The sequence below is a fragment of the Sparassis crispa genome (assembly GCF_003851025.1).
Source record: "Sparassis crispa DNA, contig_000011F, whole genome shotgun sequence".
Classification (NCBI taxonomy): Eukaryota; Fungi; Basidiomycota; class Agaricomycetes; order Polyporales; family Sparassidaceae; genus Sparassis; species Sparassis crispa.
Genome location: NW_020939757.1, coordinates 1,263,088 through 1,281,245, shown reverse-complemented (window position 1 = coordinate 1,281,245; position 18,158 = coordinate 1,263,088). Strand labels below are relative to the sequence as shown.

General features: G+C 52.2%; 6 protein-coding genes across 6 annotated transcripts; 4 read left to right on the top strand and 2 right to left on the bottom strand.

The window, feature by feature from the left end:
- Positions 1-96: 96 nt before the first annotated feature.
- SCP_1103970 (Uncharacterized amino-acid permease) lies at positions 97-2,522 on the top strand (the record flags this gene model as incomplete). The annotated part of the gene is made up of 14 exons (XM_027762832.1): positions 97-278; positions 396-450; positions 519-666; positions 719-786; positions 841-896; positions 959-1,060; positions 1,125-1,216; positions 1,279-1,341; positions 1,395-1,502; positions 1,576-1,658; positions 1,711-1,775; positions 1,826-1,847; positions 1,906-2,196; positions 2,250-2,522. The coding sequence occupies 14 exons, from the start codon at positions 97-99 to the stop codon at positions 2,520-2,522; spliced, it is 1,608 nt and encodes a 535-aa protein (XP_027618633.1).
- Positions 2,523-3,386: 864 nt separating this feature from the next.
- Positions 3,387-5,024, top strand: SCP_1103960 (predicted protein; the record flags this gene model as incomplete). The annotated part of the gene is made up of 2 exons (XM_027762831.1): positions 3,387-4,490; positions 4,548-5,024. The coding sequence occupies 2 exons, from the start codon at positions 3,387-3,389 to the stop codon at positions 5,022-5,024; spliced, it is 1,581 nt and encodes a 526-aa protein (XP_027618632.1).
- A 725-nt stretch (positions 5,025-5,749) lies between these two features.
- SCP_1103950 (hypothetical protein) lies at positions 5,750-9,117 on the top strand (the record flags this gene model as incomplete). Its single annotated transcript, XM_027762830.1, has 4 exons — positions 5,750-5,860; positions 5,923-6,258; positions 6,328-8,657; positions 8,715-9,117. 4 exons carry the CDS (start codon positions 5,750-5,752, stop codon positions 9,115-9,117), a joined length of 3,180 nt encoding a protein of 1,059 aa, XP_027618631.1.
- A 3,006-nt stretch (positions 9,118-12,123) lies between these two features.
- Positions 12,124-12,441, bottom strand: SCP_1103940 (hypothetical protein; the record flags this gene model as incomplete). The annotated part of the gene is made up of 1 exon (XM_027762829.1): positions 12,124-12,441. The coding sequence occupies one exon, from the start codon at positions 12,439-12,441 to the stop codon at positions 12,124-12,126; it is 318 nt and encodes a 105-aa protein (XP_027618630.1).
- An 865-nt stretch (positions 12,442-13,306) lies between these two features.
- Positions 13,307-15,526, top strand: SCP_1103930 (Glucose-6-phosphate isomerase; the record flags this gene model as incomplete). The annotated part of the gene is made up of 6 exons (XM_027762828.1): positions 13,307-13,328; positions 13,660-14,771; positions 14,825-15,037; positions 15,104-15,278; positions 15,337-15,428; positions 15,482-15,526. The coding sequence occupies 6 exons, from the start codon at positions 13,307-13,309 to the stop codon at positions 15,524-15,526; spliced, it is 1,659 nt and encodes a 552-aa protein (XP_027618629.1).
- A 219-nt stretch (positions 15,527-15,745) lies between these two features.
- On the bottom strand, positions 15,746-17,562 carry SCP_1103920 (hypothetical protein; the record flags this gene model as incomplete). The annotated part of the gene is made up of 9 exons (XM_027762827.1): positions 15,746-15,853; positions 15,902-16,081; positions 16,150-16,305; positions 16,366-16,509; positions 16,563-16,832; positions 16,893-16,985; positions 17,035-17,084; positions 17,133-17,239; positions 17,300-17,562. The coding sequence occupies 9 exons, from the start codon at positions 17,560-17,562 to the stop codon at positions 15,746-15,748; spliced, it is 1,371 nt and encodes a 456-aa protein (XP_027618628.1).
- Between the last annotated feature and the right edge of the window lie 596 nt (positions 17,563-18,158).

The window sequence follows — 18,158 nt, the reverse complement described above, 5'->3', positions numbered from 1 at the left end:
TCAAAATCCGACGTTTTCACTGAGGCTCAGTTCTTCCCCCGGTTTGCACTTACACTCCCAAGTACTGCCCGTGCTTTAGACTCACATCTGACCATCATGGATACTGGAGAGAACAACAAGTTCGGCACGGCTGTGGAATCTCACCCTACCATCGAGCGAGACAGCGATGCACAGGTGCTTGCACGGTTGGGATACAAGCAGGAATTCCGCCGTGCATTCTCTCCGTTTGAAGTCTTTGGACTTGTCTTCAGTATCTATGGTCTGTTTCCCTCTATAGCGTAAGTCCGATACTACAAGTCAAAGACGGCGAAGCCTGCTGCTGTGTTCTTGAAACGTTGCTAGGAAGCACTGCTCGATCACGGTGTGCGGTACTCACCGCTCGATGTTTGTTGTAGGTCTGTTCTCGTATACGCCCTTCCAAACGGTGGTCCTGTGTCAATGATCTGGGGCGTAAGTATTGCACTGATGCGTCTAGTTACGTACACGCGCTTACAGTCATCCTTTTGTTCGTTCGACAGTGGGCGACATGCAGCTTCTTCATCTTCCTTATCACTTTGACGTTAGGTGAATTGGGTTCAGCGGCCCCGACTTCGGGTGGGTTGTACTGGTGGACATTCAAGTTTGCCTCGCCACGATGGCGCAAGCTGCTGTCATGGATTGTCGGATGTGAGTCTTGATTCAGAATACCAGTCATAACTGAGACTAAGAAGAAATAAAGATTCCAATACCATTGGGCTTATTGCGGGCATCGCTTCCGTTGATTGGGGTTGTGCGGTTCAGGTGATGGTAAGATCTTCCTCAGACAAAGTGACGTTAGGCATGGCTAAAGGGAGATGACAGGCAGCAGCGAGTATCGGTTCTGGAACTACATTCTCTCCGACTACTGGGCAGACCTAGTGAGCGTTTCCTCTGTGCGTTGCGAGGCACCTCACAGACTAATTCCTTTGTTCGATTGCAGCGCCGTGTATCTCCTCATCCTAATCTGCCATGCTACAGTAGCCTCCTTAGCATCGTCGATCATCGCACGTTTGCAGACCATATATATGGTTCTAAATATCTTGTGCGTGCACCGATCAAATATAAATTGGCCTTCATAGCGAATGGCAGTTCACGCGATGATACAGGTTGTGTCTTGGCATCATCATTGCTCTGCCCGCATCCACCCCGGATGGATTCAAGAACTCAGCAAGGTATGCATTTGGAGGTTTTGTCAACTGTGAGTTCAACTGCACCCGCCGTAATTGTAATTATTCTTGAATGAATACATTGTTCTGACAGACAGTGGCTGGCCGGATGGCTTCGCCTTCGTCCTGAGCTTCCTCGCGCCACTCTGGACAATATGTCAGCCTTCCATCAACTATGTGCTTCTCAGGGAAATTCTGATTAGTTTCCAGCGGGTTTTGATTCCTCACTGCACATCAGTGAAGAGACAACGAATGCTGCCAAGGCGGTCCCGTATGCTCTAATTAGCGCCACGTTCGTCGCCGGCGTTCTCGGATGGGGTCAGTCTATTGGTTCTTCTTAGCTGTCTCACTGTAAGAGGAGTAAGCACTTAACGAAGTTCGTCGTGGCTAGCTATCAATGTCGTGATTGCATTTCGGATGGGCACTGATATCGAGACAATCCTGGCAAGCCCTATCGGACAGCCGATGGCTGCAGTGCGTCTTTCTAGGACCACTATCTTCGGTAGTGTTGACTATGAGCTCTTAGATCTTGTATGACAGCTTCGGACAAAGGGGCACATTGGCTGTGTGGTCTCTCGTCGTTACCGTGCAGTGAGTTACACCTCTCTTCAGTAGCTGTAGTTTTCTGAATTATTGAATAGATTTTTCACGGGCACAAGCTTGGTACGTCTGGTCATATGGAGTCATATGGATGCCGAAGTTTGAGCTAAGTTATCCGCAGTGCATTGCCAGCTCTCGACAGACATTCGCCTTTGCGCGAGACGGAGGTCTGCCGTTGTCGAAATATCTTTATCGCGTCAACAAGTACACACAGACACCAGTTAACTGCGCCTGGTTTGCCGTCTTCGTCGCGGCATTACTTGGGTTACTTGCATTCGCGGGGGCTGCCGCTATCTCCGCTATATTCGGTCTGGGGGTGATAGGTCTATACATCGCGTACATATTCTCCATTATGAGCAGATTCTACGGAGGAAAGGACTGGAAACCCGGTCCATTCTCTCTAGGCAAATGGGTGAGTTCTGCGAATCTATTCCCGATACCAGAGGCTCAATTTATTTCACTTAGGGGTACCCTGTGGGTATGGTAGCGGTGGCATGGATGGTGTTCTCGTTGGTTATTTTAGTATTCCCCAGTTCGCCTGGCCCAAACGCAACAGACATGAACTACACCATTGCGGTGCTAGGAGGATGGTTCGCGCTGTGCCTGGGCTACTATTTCTTGCCCAAGTACGGCGGCATGTACTGGTTCCAAGGCCCTGTGGCAAACTTCGGCGCAGATGTGGGTAGAGACTTGGACTCGCAAGAGGCAACCATGCATGATGAGAAGTTTGGTGGCTAGAACATCCGGTGTGTGTTATACCGTGTGTAAAGCGTATTGCGCGTTGTTCAGTAGCCTATCAATTTTTTCGACTTACCAATGAGCCCATTGTGGTGCATGTAAGTAGTGGGAATGGACAGCGGGGCGCCGGGCCGCTCAGATCTTGGAGATAGAAAATACTTCCGAGTCCGCGGCAGCATCGATCTATAAACTCCGGTCACAAGCCCAAGAGATCTACGCAGCTCTCGCACACACGCATCCGCATTGTCAATGGCAGTATGCTCTTACAATCCGGCGAAGCAGTGGTTCAGCGTGAGTGGGACTCCCATGATGGCCCAAGCGGAGCACGCCGCTGGCTGCAGCATAACATTCCACAGTGCTTTGCGACGCGGTCACCAGACGCGACCACGACGATCACCGTTGACCGCTTTCACATCGAGTCAACTATCAGGCATGTAGTAGGTCTTACGATCCTCAGGGCTTTCCAGCGCACGTAGTGCGCGCCGACTCTCCGTCACGGTATCGTTCACTGATCGGTGCGGGAGTAACTTAGCTTCATATCCGAGGCTCACGCTGCAAACTATCATTCCGGCGCAATCATTGCGCCGGCTATCATTTTCAGTGCTCCCTAGCACTACTAGGAAGATCAGCACCGCATATTCTCCGGTGAGCTCCCAGGTATGCCAAAAAAACGGTTCTTCGTGTTGTTTTCACCCACGCAGAGTCGACGCCAAGAGTCATGGAGTTGCCTGTTTGTGCATCTGTACTTGCGTTTTGCTTCTGTACTTGGCGAAGTGCCGGAAACATATAATCCCAGGGTAGTTTCAGAAGCTCCCCCAGGTAGACCTCCACCTCGTCGGCTCCGTCTCCACTAAACTCCCTGCCATGACGTTGAACCTCCTGTCACTCAATCGCGATGTTCTATACATCGTACTTTCTTACTTGAATGCCTCCTCCGCGCTGACGCTTTCTATGGTCTCTCGCGAAGCCTACGACATTAGCTTGGCTCGCAGCCTCTCTAGCGTTTATATCACACAGTCTCAAGACCAGCTCCGTGCTTTTTGCATGGCCATGCTAATGAATGGAGGTGTCCGGCTTCCCTTTCTTCGCGAACTCACCATTATCTCCTCTGCATTCGGTGTCGCGCGCCACATCGAGTTCACCCACACAGTTGACTTCTCCGCTTCTTCCCAGTTAGTGGACCTCTTGGAAGGCGCGCGTCGCCTTCGCCGACTCTCGATATCGTGCTTTGAAGCGCTCATTACACATGAGCCCCGCATTGCTGCTGCGCTCCAAGCGTTGCCCGACCTCGTAGATGTCTCACTGCATAACTGTGGAGAATTATCTCTTACGCATCTCCCCCAAATGTGCAGCCAGCTGCGCAGGCTCACCTTCACACAGCTCTTCAACAAAAAGACTCCGGCGTTGTTTGAGAGACTAGGTGCACTGCAGAATCTCGACTGTCTCGAGCTGGCGCATCTCGATATCCAGACTGACAAGGCTTGGCCGCCCACCGACTCCGGAATGGCGGAGCGGAAGAAGGGACAGATAGCCCAGATCCCATCCTTACGCACACTCTCAGTTCATGGCACGAAGGCGCGAATGTCGTCCTTTGTGAACGCGTTCCCTAACCTACACACTCTCATCGTCTCAGATATATACGCAGACCCCGTTGAAGGAGACAACGACACCGGTAACTTTGAAGCGTGCTGGCCATCTCTCGACCGCCTTCGGGGAAACGTGCCCGACTTTGCCCACTGGGTCATCGCATGCCCTGTACGATTGCTTGAACTCGAGCAAACCTCATACCACTACGCCACCGCGCTGGGGGTGATAGAGCGTACGAATCCGATCATACTCTCTCTCCCAGTTGAGACTCGAGTCAGTCAGGCGGCATTTTGGGGACGATTTGTGCGCGTCGTTCCGCGGCTGCGACACCTAGCACTGCGTCTTGACGAGGGACACACGATGAAGGTCGACGACTGGATGGTATGTTTTAGGTCTTGTATTTCCTCTCGCATGTGACTGAAGCAGTTATGCTTGCAGGGTACCATCCCGCAGATCCTCGGCACAATCCCCATCCAATCCCTGTCCATCTGCATCCGGCCGTTCCGGGTGCCCTCTCCTACTCTTAATCCGGTTCGACATGTCGCAGGACCAGTTCCGACCTCCGACACTCTCACCGAGTCCGTGCTCCATGCGTTTCGCTTGCACATAGCATGTACCATTGCCTCACTGCGCTGGGTTGCGGTAACTGTGGCGGAGAAGGGGAAATTTTCTGTTGGTGATACACCTGCTGTTATAAATGCGGAGGTGCCGCTGTGGTGGCGCGTGGACGGTGGTGCACTCGAGCCAATCCTCAAGTGCCAGGACTTTAATCCGATAGACGCGAAGGAAAGTACAGATACGGTGAGACCGTATCTATGCCTACCCCGTACACGATACAAACTGAAAATTGAAGCTTGTGTATCTGTAGCTGTGGATTCAAAAGCGATAGAGGAAAGAGGAGACTGTCCTCCATAGCTGCAAAGCTTCTATTTCTTGTTTCATGTATGTAGTGGTTCGTTGATCGACCTTCTTCGGTTACTGCGCAATCGCGGAATTCTATTGACGCTGAACGTTGAACATTAGATATGAAAGAGATATGAAAGTTGTATGAAAGAGTACAATATTGATCCACCTGTATTCCTGTTCAGCCACAATTGGTAAGTTTAGCGTGCGCGGAGACCAAATCCGAGTGAATAATCCAGATTCAACCTTTGATAAAAGCTCAAAGTGGCTGTGGCACAGACTAGTCCTAATTTACTATCGGTGTCGTTTACAGCGATCAATGGGCCTTGGGTGTTCCTTGCTCTGAGCAATTTATTACCTGCGTTCGTGCACAAATCAGGAGATAAGGTGGTGTAGATCGACCTCGAGCGCTCAGTTCGGCTCCGTTTCTGACAACGGACAAGAACTACACTCAACGCTGCAAAAAAGTTCGTCGACGTTCCCGCTGCAATAGGTCCATTCGAACTTATCCTGCTGCATATTTGAAGGACACTTATAATATACGTAGGTGCGTGTTTATTCAGTGCAACTGTTCAAAGAAGTTTATCTGCCACTGGTTGTCTGTCTACTTACCTTTTCTAGACACATGAATGCCTCGCTGGTAATTGGGTTCGTCGACATGCGGTGGTCGTTACCTTCCCAGACATCCCGGAGCGCTGGGTTCATCCGAGTGCCCTTCAGCTTATCCCTCAACCGCCATGTCCACCCTCTCCGACACCCGGAGACATACCAAGCCATGCCGCCTGTATGCACAAGGTCACTGTCGCTTTGGAGCATCGTGCAAGTTCAACCACGAGCTTGCTTCACAAGTAAGTAGTCCAGTGATGTGGATTACCATTTGCTGCCGAGTGTTGTTACATTCTTTCTGTAGGTCACAACTCACGGCACACCAGCATCACAGTCAGAGACTCTCAACTATCCTGTTCATACGCAACGCGCTCCTCGCGTTCGCACGAAGCGGAAGTCTAGTGCACGGCCACAGCCGCCGGCTACGGATGATGAACAGCCTTCTCCAGTGACACTGGGCAGCCTGCAATACCAATCTCGACCCTCTCCGCCCATCGCTGAGAGCTCTAGCTCCACGAACACGAATCCAACAGTTTTAGCCGGTAACCCACGCCCTAAACGCGGCGAGATACCGTGCCATGCTTGGAAGACGGGTTCATGCACAAAGGGCGCTAAATGTTGGTTCGGACACGATCCCGAAGTACTTCATCCACTTATCCGTAATCAACTACTTCTATGTCTGATAATCGTTTGGTAATTGTCCCCGTAGGTACAAGAAGCTGCACGCATCCGCGCAGAACAAGCACTAGAGCGTGCCAGGCAGGAAGTGGCTCAGCATGCTCGCCAAGTGCAGGAGGAGGCAGAGCGCCAGGCCCGCCTCGCACAGGAGGAAGCAGAAAGGCAGGTCCGCCTCGTACAGGAAGAGGCAGAAAGGCTAGCTCAGGAACGAGCTCGAGAAGAGCATGAGCGTGCACGCCGGGCACGTCTTGCGGAGCGGGAGGCGGCCCGTGAACGAGAGCGGCAGGCGCGCACAGCGGAACTCGCGAAGGAGGACGCCGCGAAGACAATCCAGCACGTCGTGCTCGGATCCATCGTCACATTTAGCGCTGGCCTGAGCGTTGACAAAATCATTACTGGCTTCGAGTCCTGCACCGTGCGCACGAAGAACCTTCCACTCGACGCTCGAGAAGATGAAGTCCGCGCGTTGTTCACCCAACAGGGCATCGATGCAGGGCGTTTTCATATCGTCAGCTTGAAGCGGACCCCGGACGGGAAGCAGGAGGCCGTTGTTGTTATGGAGGCGGAATCCGGATCTGCTTTGGCGGCAGGCCTCGACGGACTTGAGTTTAGGGAGGAGACGTTGGTTTTCGAAGTTGGCTCACACAACATCCCCGGAAGCATGAACTCAGCTACTGGACGGGATGCCGACGTGCTCACGATCTCATGGCGCGCTCCCTCTGCGCGTTACGTTGTCGAATATCCCGACGTTCTTCACGCTAATCGCAAAGTCCAGGAACTCAACAATCGCATTTGTGCTGGGCGCCGAGTGAAACTGGAGATGAATACTCTCCCCCCCGGACGCTTCGTGCCCAGTTTCCGACCTAACTCCGTCAAGATCAACAACCTTGCATCTACCGTGGCTGACCAAGAAGTTAGAGACTTCGCTGGCTCTGATCTGGTCAGACGACTGAATGGACTCTCTTATAACGCCGAGCACGCTATACGGCAGTTACGCCACGAAGTAGAACTCCTGGCTTCTGGAGCAATGAGAACATTTGATCAGACATCCACTCTGGACAGCGTCAATGGTGTCATCTCCGTCCGCGTACAGTTCACGTCATGGGAGGAAGCTCAGAAGGTTCATGATTCTCTCGCCGACCGGAAGATCCATTATATTGGTTATTCTTCGTTCTGGCTCCGACTTCCCAGCCCCTTGCTCTACACGGTCGTCATCTCGGCTGAGCAATACAAGGCACAGAAGACACAGTGGGCCTCATTAATTGACAGCATCAAGGACAGAAAGGCTTGCAACTTAATCGTCAATGAGCAGGCAAACTTTGTCCGCATCCGCTTGTCGGGCTCAGTGAAGCAGGCTATTGGTTCTCTCAAGGTCAGAGTGGAGACTTTGATTGCTGGAGAGCAAGTAGAGGGATGGCATTCATCGCTCGGATACTCCAGGAGCATGTTTGTGCGCTCGGTGTTCGACGAGACGGGCGCGTATATGCGGGGAGATTGGAGGAGACAGGTCCTCAAGGTGTATGGAGAGCCAAGAGCGGTCGAACGCGCACGCGAACTCATCAAGGCCGAACTCGAGCGACTGTCAGCGACGGAGAAGACGGTCTCTCTAAAGAGACAGTCGGTCAGCTTCTTTATCCGCCATGGAATCCCAGCTCTGAAGGAGACGTTTGGCGAAGACAGTGTCAAGTTTGTTGCCTCGAGCAGCAAGATCACCATCACAGGGGGCGAGGAGGTCCGACATGCCCTGTCGCGTCTGATCGAGGAGTCCCTTAGCGAGCTTCACACTCTGCCCAATCAGCCTCTGGCAGAACAGGCCTGCCCGATCTGCTACGACAGCATCTCCTCCCCACACTACCTCGGCTGCGGACATGTCTATTGCATGGCGTGTTTGCGCCATTTCCTGACGAGTGCTGTGGACTCGGATGAGTTCCCGCTTGTCTGTATGGGCGACGAGGCTCGATGCGGCGTGCCGATTCCAATCCCGACGATCCAGCGATTCCTCCCACCTGCGTCGTTCAATCGCCTACTGGAGGTGGTGTTCAACAAGCACATCGCCGAGCGCCCGCAAGAACTCAAGTACTGTAAGACGCCGGACTGCACGCAGCTCTATCGCGCTGCGACCCAGAACATACCGGCATCTGCGCTCCAGTGCCCATCGTGCTTCTCGACGGTCTGCTCGTCATGCCATGAGGATGCGCATGAGGGTATGAGCTGTGCAGAATACAGGATTCAGAAGGATCCAACCGAACAGGAGCGCTTGAATGATGCATGGATCGCTCAGCAAGGTGGACGTGTCAAGAAATGCCCATCGTGCAGTGTTCCGATCGAGAAGCTGGAGGGGTGCAACCACATGTCTTGCCGGTGAGTGCCACAGTATTACTTGGTTCCGTGCTCGGAGTTGATTTGGACGTGTCGCAGGTGTGGTGCCCACATATGTTGGCGGTGCATGGGCATTTTCACTGCTGATACCATCTACCCGCACATGCACGCGCAGCATGGAGGAATTCATGATGATGCGGAACCGGCTCTGGACTTTGACTATCGTGAACAGCAAGAGCTATTGCGGCAAGTGCAAGCTCGTCGCGCACAGCAGGCGCAACCATTTGAGTTGGATGCTCAGCGCCGAGCGAGAGCACTCCAACTGTGGGACGAAGAGCAACAGAGGCGGTTACAGGAAGACATAGAACGAGGACGGCGGATGCGGTTGCAGATACAGGAAGACCGATTGCGGGAGGAACAGCGGAGACGGGCGCAGGAGGAACAAGCACGGCAGAGGCGCGAGAACGAGCGGCCGCAGGGATGGGGTTGTATAATCATGTAGCGTAGGTATGCCTGAGGTGTCTGAAATGGTTTTTGTAGCATCGACTCTATCTTGTACTTGCAATCAAATTCTGGTACTTATCTTCTTTTCGTACAATGCACAGCTGGAAAGGATGTCTAGTCGTAGCGCATCTCCAGCTCTGACGGTGAACCCGAGGTGGCGAGACAAGGTGAAAATGCTGCATTACAGCCTCCATATATACAGATGAATTTCACCCAAAACCCCTCGATGGCCAAGGTAATAGAAAATCTACAGTCATATTGCATCCACGAGAATATCAAACAAGGGCGCTGTAAAGACTCTGCACTACTCCATACACTACCTACCACTTCTGAGGCTTCTCACTCAAGAGGCAATCGGTAGACGCACAAGCCTGCAAACAAAAATTCAATCAATATCCAATGTATACGCATCAAAAGGCACGTACCGCATAACTTGTCTTCAGTCTCACAGAGAGGCGGGAAGTTCGCCATAAACGCCAGAGGCATAGTTCGGATGGATAGTAGGTATACGTCTTTCGGTGGGATCATAGGAAATTCCCCGCACGATACTCAGCACTCTCTTGACCTTGACGCAGTACAAAAAAACGCATTCGTTGCACTTAAGCCCGCTGTCACCTGTGATGGAAGTGCCGGAGGATTTGCCGTTGGGAGCAGTAGTAGGGCGCCTCTAGCACGTCATAGCCAGCTTCCATGCTAGTCTATATGGCCTCGAACAAAGACGGTTTCCTTTGCTGTGACGTCATGCCCCTTGTTTTCGATGAGCTTGATCCAACTTGCGTAGTTCTGCAGGATGTAATGACATAGTTCGTCACTTGGAAGTTGCACTTCGCGCGTGGTATCTCCAATAACCAGGACCGCACCCTCCTTGTAGATCGGGCAGTTGGAATGGTAAACGCCCTTGCAATCGTTCCTGGGTTATGCGTTAATTATGATATAAAGCAGTAATCAAATTAATACTCACTCTCCGACCGTCGTGTAAGTGAACGTCACTTCCGAACTGCACACTGGCAGACTCCACCTTCATTGACCGTATGGTGGCTGTCTAAAACAGCGTTAAACACCGAGAAAAAGTGTCCGCCCTCTTCTATGCCTACGTCGCCGATGAGCACTGAGTCCCCGACGCTCGCTTGTTCACTGGCAGGGAACCACAGAGGATACCCATAGCGGAAGTTTCTTCGGGTAGAGACAACTTGGGTAGCTTCCTCAGTCGGTCATAGTGCTAATGAAGCAGATGGAATAGCAGACCGTGGTGCGAAATCATCTGAAGGCCATTTAGCCAAAGAGACGCTCACGTGACTTCCCTGGCGAGCAGGCACTTACGTGCTCTACCCCCTCCTCTCCCATCTCTTCCGACCCATCTTACACATCTTACTTCACCCTTGTAATTACCTGTCATCTTGTCTCCTTTACTTCGTACATTACTTTCATCACTTTCCTTTGTCTCTCCCTACTTTACACTATTCCGTGCTACCGTACTGGCTGACGAGGTGCCTATTACGTACCTGAGCTATTGTATTAGCGTAGTCAGCTAATCCAAATCGTTTCATCGTAGTAGCACGTTGCTATAACATTGCTTGACCACTCACCACACTTAGGGATACATTATAACCATCCCGGGAAGACCAGCGGGTGCTTTGGCCTCGTGATTTACGAGGCAGAATAGAGAAATGAACAGGAGTTCGAGGGACAGTAATTTGAGGCTATCCTGCAGTCGGTTTCAATCATCCCATTGGGAGATCTCGATCAACGTTCTTGCTCGGAGAGCAAGCTCTCCCGACCCAAAAGTGAAAGTGTCCTTTTTACACAGTTGTTGTGCGTTATTTGTTTTGTGGCAATCCCGTCTCCGAGCAAGTTCCGCCGCCGCCTGGCGGCCTTTCGAGTTAACAACCTTGAACGGGTTAGCATCGCCAGTAATCGTCATAGCCTTCGAAGGGAAAGGCTTACGCAGGACCGCCCGGCACCCAACCTTTTCCGACGCTTTAATCTTACATCCAGCGTGGTCTCGACTCACTATTTTCTTCTGCGTTGCATGACCAGTCGTTACACCGGAAGGGAGAGGAGTGAAAGACAAACGGAATATCGATGATATTAAATAGACTCACAAATCGTCACCTCAAGGATTCAGAAGGCATCCTAAGTGAACAGCTCGCACGATGAGTCAAACACATGGCTCGCGAGTGGTGCATCGTCTTATTCCAATTTTCCAGGATAAGTGGATGAACGTGCATCATCCGTCCTCAAGAGCGTTCGTGAGAATGCGTCTCTGTACTATATAATTGAAGGATCTTCTGAACCACAGCACAACGCCAGAGATTTTGGACGTGGGAAAATGTCAGCGGTTCCCAGATTTTCCACGATTCTCCGTAGGTTATGACGATTGTGAAGCCTCCGAGTAATTCCTACATGCAGAACCTTAGAAAATATAGATTTTCTATCATCATGCTTTCCGAATATCGAGACTTAGACAAAATAAGACTCTTGTCAATTAGCGCCCACTGGCACAGTCACGTTCTGAGTCGCGTCGCACCTTCTCGCGTCGCCACCACCTGACTATATGCGCTTCAATCGCCTATATTTCTCTGCGAAAAGGGCTACACAAGTATCTACCAAGTCTTCCCTGGGTGCTCGGGTCTCGGTCTAAAGGACAACACTCACTGATGTCTACAGCTGTTCGCATACAATGTCGCTGTGCTCGCGCTGTATCATACTTTGGATCGTGTCACTCGGATTCCTTGGGCATGTTGGTATGCTTACGGATGCGCACCTGAAGCTTCTATAACATATGTAAGCCCATGCCTTCGTTACTCAGAACTGCAGACAGTATGTGTTGACTTCTTCGCTGTAACAGGCATGTCTTTCACAGTGCCATTTCCACCGGCCTCTGCGGAATCATTATCCTCGTACGCCATTGCATTCATATCCCGCTGAACCGTTACTGAACGACCACGTGCACCGATCAGCTTTTCATCACGAAGAGCTTTTTGCAGTGCACGGAATTTCTTCTTCACGCTCTCCTCAGCATCAGATATGAGAAGATCTCGAATGGGCTTGGCCGCGCCAGGTACGAGTTCTGCGCCTGCAGCTCTGATGCCAAGTCTTGCAGTCCGCCAATGAGCCTGGCCTGTTTATCGAGCCGATCAATTGCGGTCTCGAGGCACTTTTCGTACGTCTCTGCAACTGTCTTGAAGCTCTCCATCTCCATCCTCAACAGCTCTTTTTCACCCTCCAGAACTTCGATGCGCATCTGGTGATCAGACACCTGCGCCACAAGCATCGCCGTCTTCTGTTTCTTTGCATTCTCAGTGCTGTTCATTTCCGCCATGGCAAGAAAGTGAGGTCCTAGTACCGTGAAGGTTGAAGGCGCATATGAGGCCGAGCAGTGGATGCAGATTCCGATGCTCGGGATGCAGTCTCTCTCTGCGCGCTTCTCGTTCATCAGCTGTACAATGCGAGCGTGCGCGGATATGTGATTATTTCATTAATCTATCCTAATACATCATTTCGGTGCATGCATTACTGCTTTTCATACTGCGGGAGACTGTTATATGGGCGGACAAGGGTAGGGATGGTAAGGAGGAGGCGAGGGAAGGCAGGGTGGCACCCAGTGCGGCCGGTGAGAATATGGTAAAATGTGAGCAGAAATGCTCAGTAGAATGATGGAACAATGCTGCAAAAACGTGTAATCGGAGGTAGATTCTCTGCACGGGGTATTTAAGGCACAATGTTGGGGAAATGTTCTAAAATCTGACATTTCTCTAACAATCTGTCGGTGTCAGAATCCGGAGCGTTGTGCTGTGAACCTGGACGCAGTCACGACTACTCAATAAGCGTATGGACGCTGACAACTCGTTTGATGCTGATTTGCGGTGCGAATTGTCTGCTGCAAGACGTGAGCAGGGGTCATCAGCACGATAGACTTACACATGTCCGTGACCTGGCTTACTGCCTTACTCCGACGTGTCATCGCCATCCGATATACTGCAGGGCTAAACGCGTCGCCGCCTGAGAACTTACACACATACTGAGGCGAGAAACCGTATGGATTTGTGAGGACAGGGAGACCGCGACACCGATGACCTCAAAGGCGTTGCTGAGCTCATAGTTCACACGATCGGAGGGCCACTGTATAAAGGACACGGTCGTATGTCGGGCACGTCCCCTCCCATCCCTCTTTCCTTCCTACCATCATGAGCGGCAGACTAGCATCAGGTGAGTAGTGCGTTTGAGACGTCGTGAATCGGCCGAGATCGCAATATCAGGACAGTGATGATGGTGGGAGGGGCGTGCAGAACATAGAAGTGGCTGCGACTTGGCACCCGGGCCCCTATATGCGCCTAACAGTGTCCAGGAATTGAAGAAGAGTGTCCGAAACGTCGAGATTCCATGATTTGACGGGCAATTTCAAGACGAGCTTCGTCGTATATAACGACTATGTTTCCTCTGTTTGTTTCTGCACGTCGTGAACGTTTCCCTCAATTTCAGATTCCAGCTCCTTACGTCCAAGTACCTGACTGACCACGTCGTGACTTGTTTTTCCCAGATTACTCGGCGTGGAAGCAGCTGCAGCAGCTATATGACACCCAGCACTCCAAACTCGTCCTGAAGGAGCTCTTTGCGCAGGACCCCTCGCGTTTTTCCAAGTTCAGCAGAGAATATGTCTCGCCCGATGATCCCTCCGTGACGTTTCTCCTCGACTACTCCAAGAACCTCATCACCCAGCCCATCCTCAACACGCTCCTCTCCCTCGCCCGGGAGGCGCAGGTGGAGACGTTCCGTGACAAGATGTTCGCCGGCGAGCATATCAACACGTCTGAGGACCGTGCCGTGCTTCACGTCGCGCTGCGTAACTTCGACGAGTTCAAGATCAGTGAGGCGGGCGTAGACGAGGTCTCGGGCGTGCTCGCACACATCAAGGAATTTACCGAGGCCGTCCGCAGCGGTGCGTGGAAGGGCTATACAGGCAAGCCAATCAACACCATCGTGAACATTGGCATCGGTGGCTCGGACCTTGGCCCCGTCATGGTGACGGAGGCGCTCAAGGCATATTCGAAGCGCGACCTGACGGCGCACTTCGTGTCGAACATCGATGGGACGCACCTCGCTGAGACGCTGCGCGTCTGCAACCCTGAGACGACACTGTTCATTATTGCGAGCAAGACATTCACCACGCAAGAGACGATCACGAACGCGACGAGCGCGCGCGACTGGTTCCTCGGCACTGCCAAAGACAAGGCGCACGTTGCGAAGCACTTCGTTGCGCTCAGTACTAACACCAAAGCCGTCACTGCGTTCGGCATCTCCGAGGCGAATATGTTCCAGTTCTGGGACTGGGTCGGCGGCCGGTACAGTCTCTGGAGTGCCATCGGTCTCTCGATCGCGCTCGTTATCGGCTACGACAACTTTGAGCAGTTGCTCAAAGGTGCGCATGGGATGGACAAGCACTTTAAGACCGCGCCGCTCGAGCAGAACCTCCCCGTGCTGTTAGCGGTGATCGGCATCTGGTACAACGACTTCTACGGCTCGCAGACGCACGCCCTCCTGCCCTACGACCAGTACTTGCACAAGTTCGCGGACTACTTCCAGCAGGGTGACATGGAGTCGAATGGCAAATTCGTGACTAAAGGCGGCCAACGGGTCAACTACCAGACGGGTGTACGTACGGCTCACTTTTCTGCATTTCATGCATTAAACCCGCGATGATCCAGCCGATCATTTGGGGAGCCGCTGGCACAAACGGCCAGCACTCGTTCTACCAGCTCGTACACCAAGGTACGAAACTCATCCCCGCGGACTTCCTCGCCCCCGCCACGACGCACAACCCGATCGCGAACTCGTTACATCACCGCATCCTGCTGAGTAACTTCTTCGCGCAGCCAGAGGCACTCGCCTTCGGCAAGACCGAGACGGAGGTTCGCAAGGTCTGTCACCGTAGACGAACTCCGCGAGGTTGCTACTGACCACACACTGTGCGGGCTCTCTTGCAGGAGCTCGGCCCGAATGCGTCCGAGCCACTTGTGAAGTCGAAGGTGTTCGAGGGCAATAGGCCGAGCAACAGCATCATCTTCCCGCTGCTGACCCCGTCGACGCTTGGTGCACTGATCGCGCTCTATGAGCACAAGATCTTCACGCAGGGTGTGATCTGGGGGATCAACTCTTTCGGTGAGCAGCAGTCCATCTGCATGGCGCTGAGTGCACTTCCTGACGCGACGGTGCCCAGATCAAATGGGTGTTGAGCTAGGCAAGGTACTCGCGAAGAACATCCTTGCACAGCTCGAGAAGCCGGATGATGTCAAGGGCCACGACAGCTCCGTATGTCCTCTTCCCGTCGTATCTGCGGATTCCTACTCATTGTTGCCTCCCAGACGACCGGTGTCATCCACTACTACCAGAAGCACAGGAAGGAGTGACTCCCCCAGGGAAATGCGCGGTACTAGAAAGGAAAGGAGAGAAGCAGTACGAAATTTTTTGTACTAGGATCGAGAAATTGAGGCAGTTCGCACTGCATGTCAGAATAACATAAGTAAAGAAACGTGGAAAGAGTTCCTTGCACTGGACGGGTTCATACGATACAATATCAATTTCTAGCAGACAACTACTGGATAGCAACCGATAAACTACGTAGTCTTCTAGAATCCAGAATCCTCGACCCAACCACCGCCACCGCTCGTGTTGGGACCGCTGAAAAGATCCTCGCCATCAGGGCCCCAACCAGCCTCATCCTTGTGCTTCACCGCCTGCGACAGAAAGTCAACAAAGGCACACATTAATCGACAAGAACGCACCTTGGTGAGGTAGTCTTTGTTCGAGTTCATCGTGCGCTCGAGCTGGAGCAACAGGTTGCTCTGCTCTTGTGCGAGGCTGAGCATCCTGTCTACGTCTTCCTTTGAGTACTGCGGCACAGGGTCGGAGAAAGTGACCGTCCCATCAACCGAGATCGTCGCACTGATCTCATCCGCCTCGATCTGTACCGGTCGAGACCGGCGGCGGAGTAAGAGATGGACAGGGAGGGAGTTTGGGAGATAGGACGCACCATGCTGAGAATCACCATGCGCACCTCGGGCTCTTCGAGCCCAACCTCTTTCCCGATGTCGGCGAGCCCGAGTGTGAGGTACGTGTTCGTGAGCTTTTTTATCAGCCACCGTGGGGCGCGCTCAATCGCCTGGTGCACCAGACCGAGATTCTTCTCCTGTGACAGACGCACGATCAGTCGTATGAACTTAGACATAATTCGCGCGATGGAGCCCACCGTGGCAAAAGTTTCCACATCCTTCTGGATCAGGTTGTGCAAGGTAGCTGTTCGTTGCGGGTACGCCTTGATAAATGCTGCGTACGGTGAAGACTTGAGGAGGCGCTGTAGCACCGGGTTAGTGTATTTTGGCGGCGGAATCGTCTGGCGACGTATCATCAACAAGGCAATTACGCGACACAAGGGAGGATACCTACTTTTCCGTGCAGAATCAGCTGCACGAGGACAAGCTTCTTCGATGCTTCTAGTTGAATGGCCGCAGGAACCTGCGCGGGCGCACTCGCACAGATCTCAAAGAACTCCTCCGCTTCATGCCACCGCTTGAGCGCACCGAACGCCATCCCACCGGCGTAGTGGTAGATGAGGTTGTCATTGTAGTGCAGGTCGGAGAGCGTCGTATCAATCGTCGTGATCGGCACCGATAGGACGGGGAGTGCCGCAGTGAAGTGGTGGGTAGCTACGCACGTCTAACATGGAAGTGCAAACCCGTCAGCTACTGCGGATAGAATCGTGACAAACGCACTCACTCTCAAAAAGATGGGATGCAAAGTAGTTAAATGAGATGGAGTTGGAGGGTATCGCGTGACAAGATTGAACAAGGGGCCAAGTGCGTACTTCAACTAGAATAGGCTCAGTACCACAAATTGTAGCACATAACGAACCGCATACGCTGTGAGATTCTTCAGACACACGGACAAGCCTTTTGGCCAGAGATGTCACTTAGACAAGATGAGCGCATGCCTCACCTAGAGAAGGTTACCATATACCTCGATCAGGGGCAAGACGCGCCTGTACTGGATCGAAACGAGTGCAAAAGTCCTCAATGGATTCAAGTGGTGGTTTCGGAGACGTCGACGAATGCAACCGCGCTGATCTGGATAACAGTCGCACATTTGTAACGGTTCTGCCACAGCACAGGATGAAAGCTACTCACAGGATGTATAGGATCCCTAGTGTATGTTGAGGTGCATCCAGCACGGTCAACGGATCTTCGCCATGTGCCAGGGCACCCGCCAAAATTGTATCTCGAACATCCTTCGGAGCAAAGCTCTTGAGAATCGTGTTCAAGCTGGCGGAATTCTCCAACGTCCTGATGCTATTGACGAGACTGTCAAGCGAAGGAAGTCCATCGTCCCCACGAGACGAGCTAGAGGTATTGAGATGTGCCTGGTAGCTTGAAGACCCTGATTGAGCCATTGTGCGACACTGCACTGTGAGAGGGGGGATTGTCAGCAATTTCTCTAGACGGCTCAGTCCTGTCCTCCTCCATAAACTCGGAATGTCCCCTGATACTCAACGCAGTATACATCATACATGCCACATAAGTTGCATAGTAGCGTCAGAATCACGATTCGAAAGGAATGCAGAGCCCACCTGAACGCGTCTAATGTTGAATAAAGTCAACAGATTTAAGTTGATCACAGGACGTGAGTCACACAGCAACGTAGGGTAGCGAGGTGTTGTTACACGATTCTACCAGATACTATCAGACAGCCTGCAAATTTACGAGACGCAGGGCGAGGACAAGGAGGACAAGGAACACGTTGAGTGCAGAAGCCGCACGACTCGAAAGACGCCTCAGCCACAGCTATAGGCGCCAGTGCGCGCGCACAAGCTTTAACTTATGACTTGTATAACACTTTTGATTGAGGAGGTACACAGGAGACGGTGTAACAGTGAAGACACTTGGCACATAATTTATGAGGATTCAAATTGCTCAGTTTCGTCCTAAGAAAGCTGCTGATTCTGTGTTTGATGCAAGGAAATTTACTGCTTTACGACTTCGTTGTATT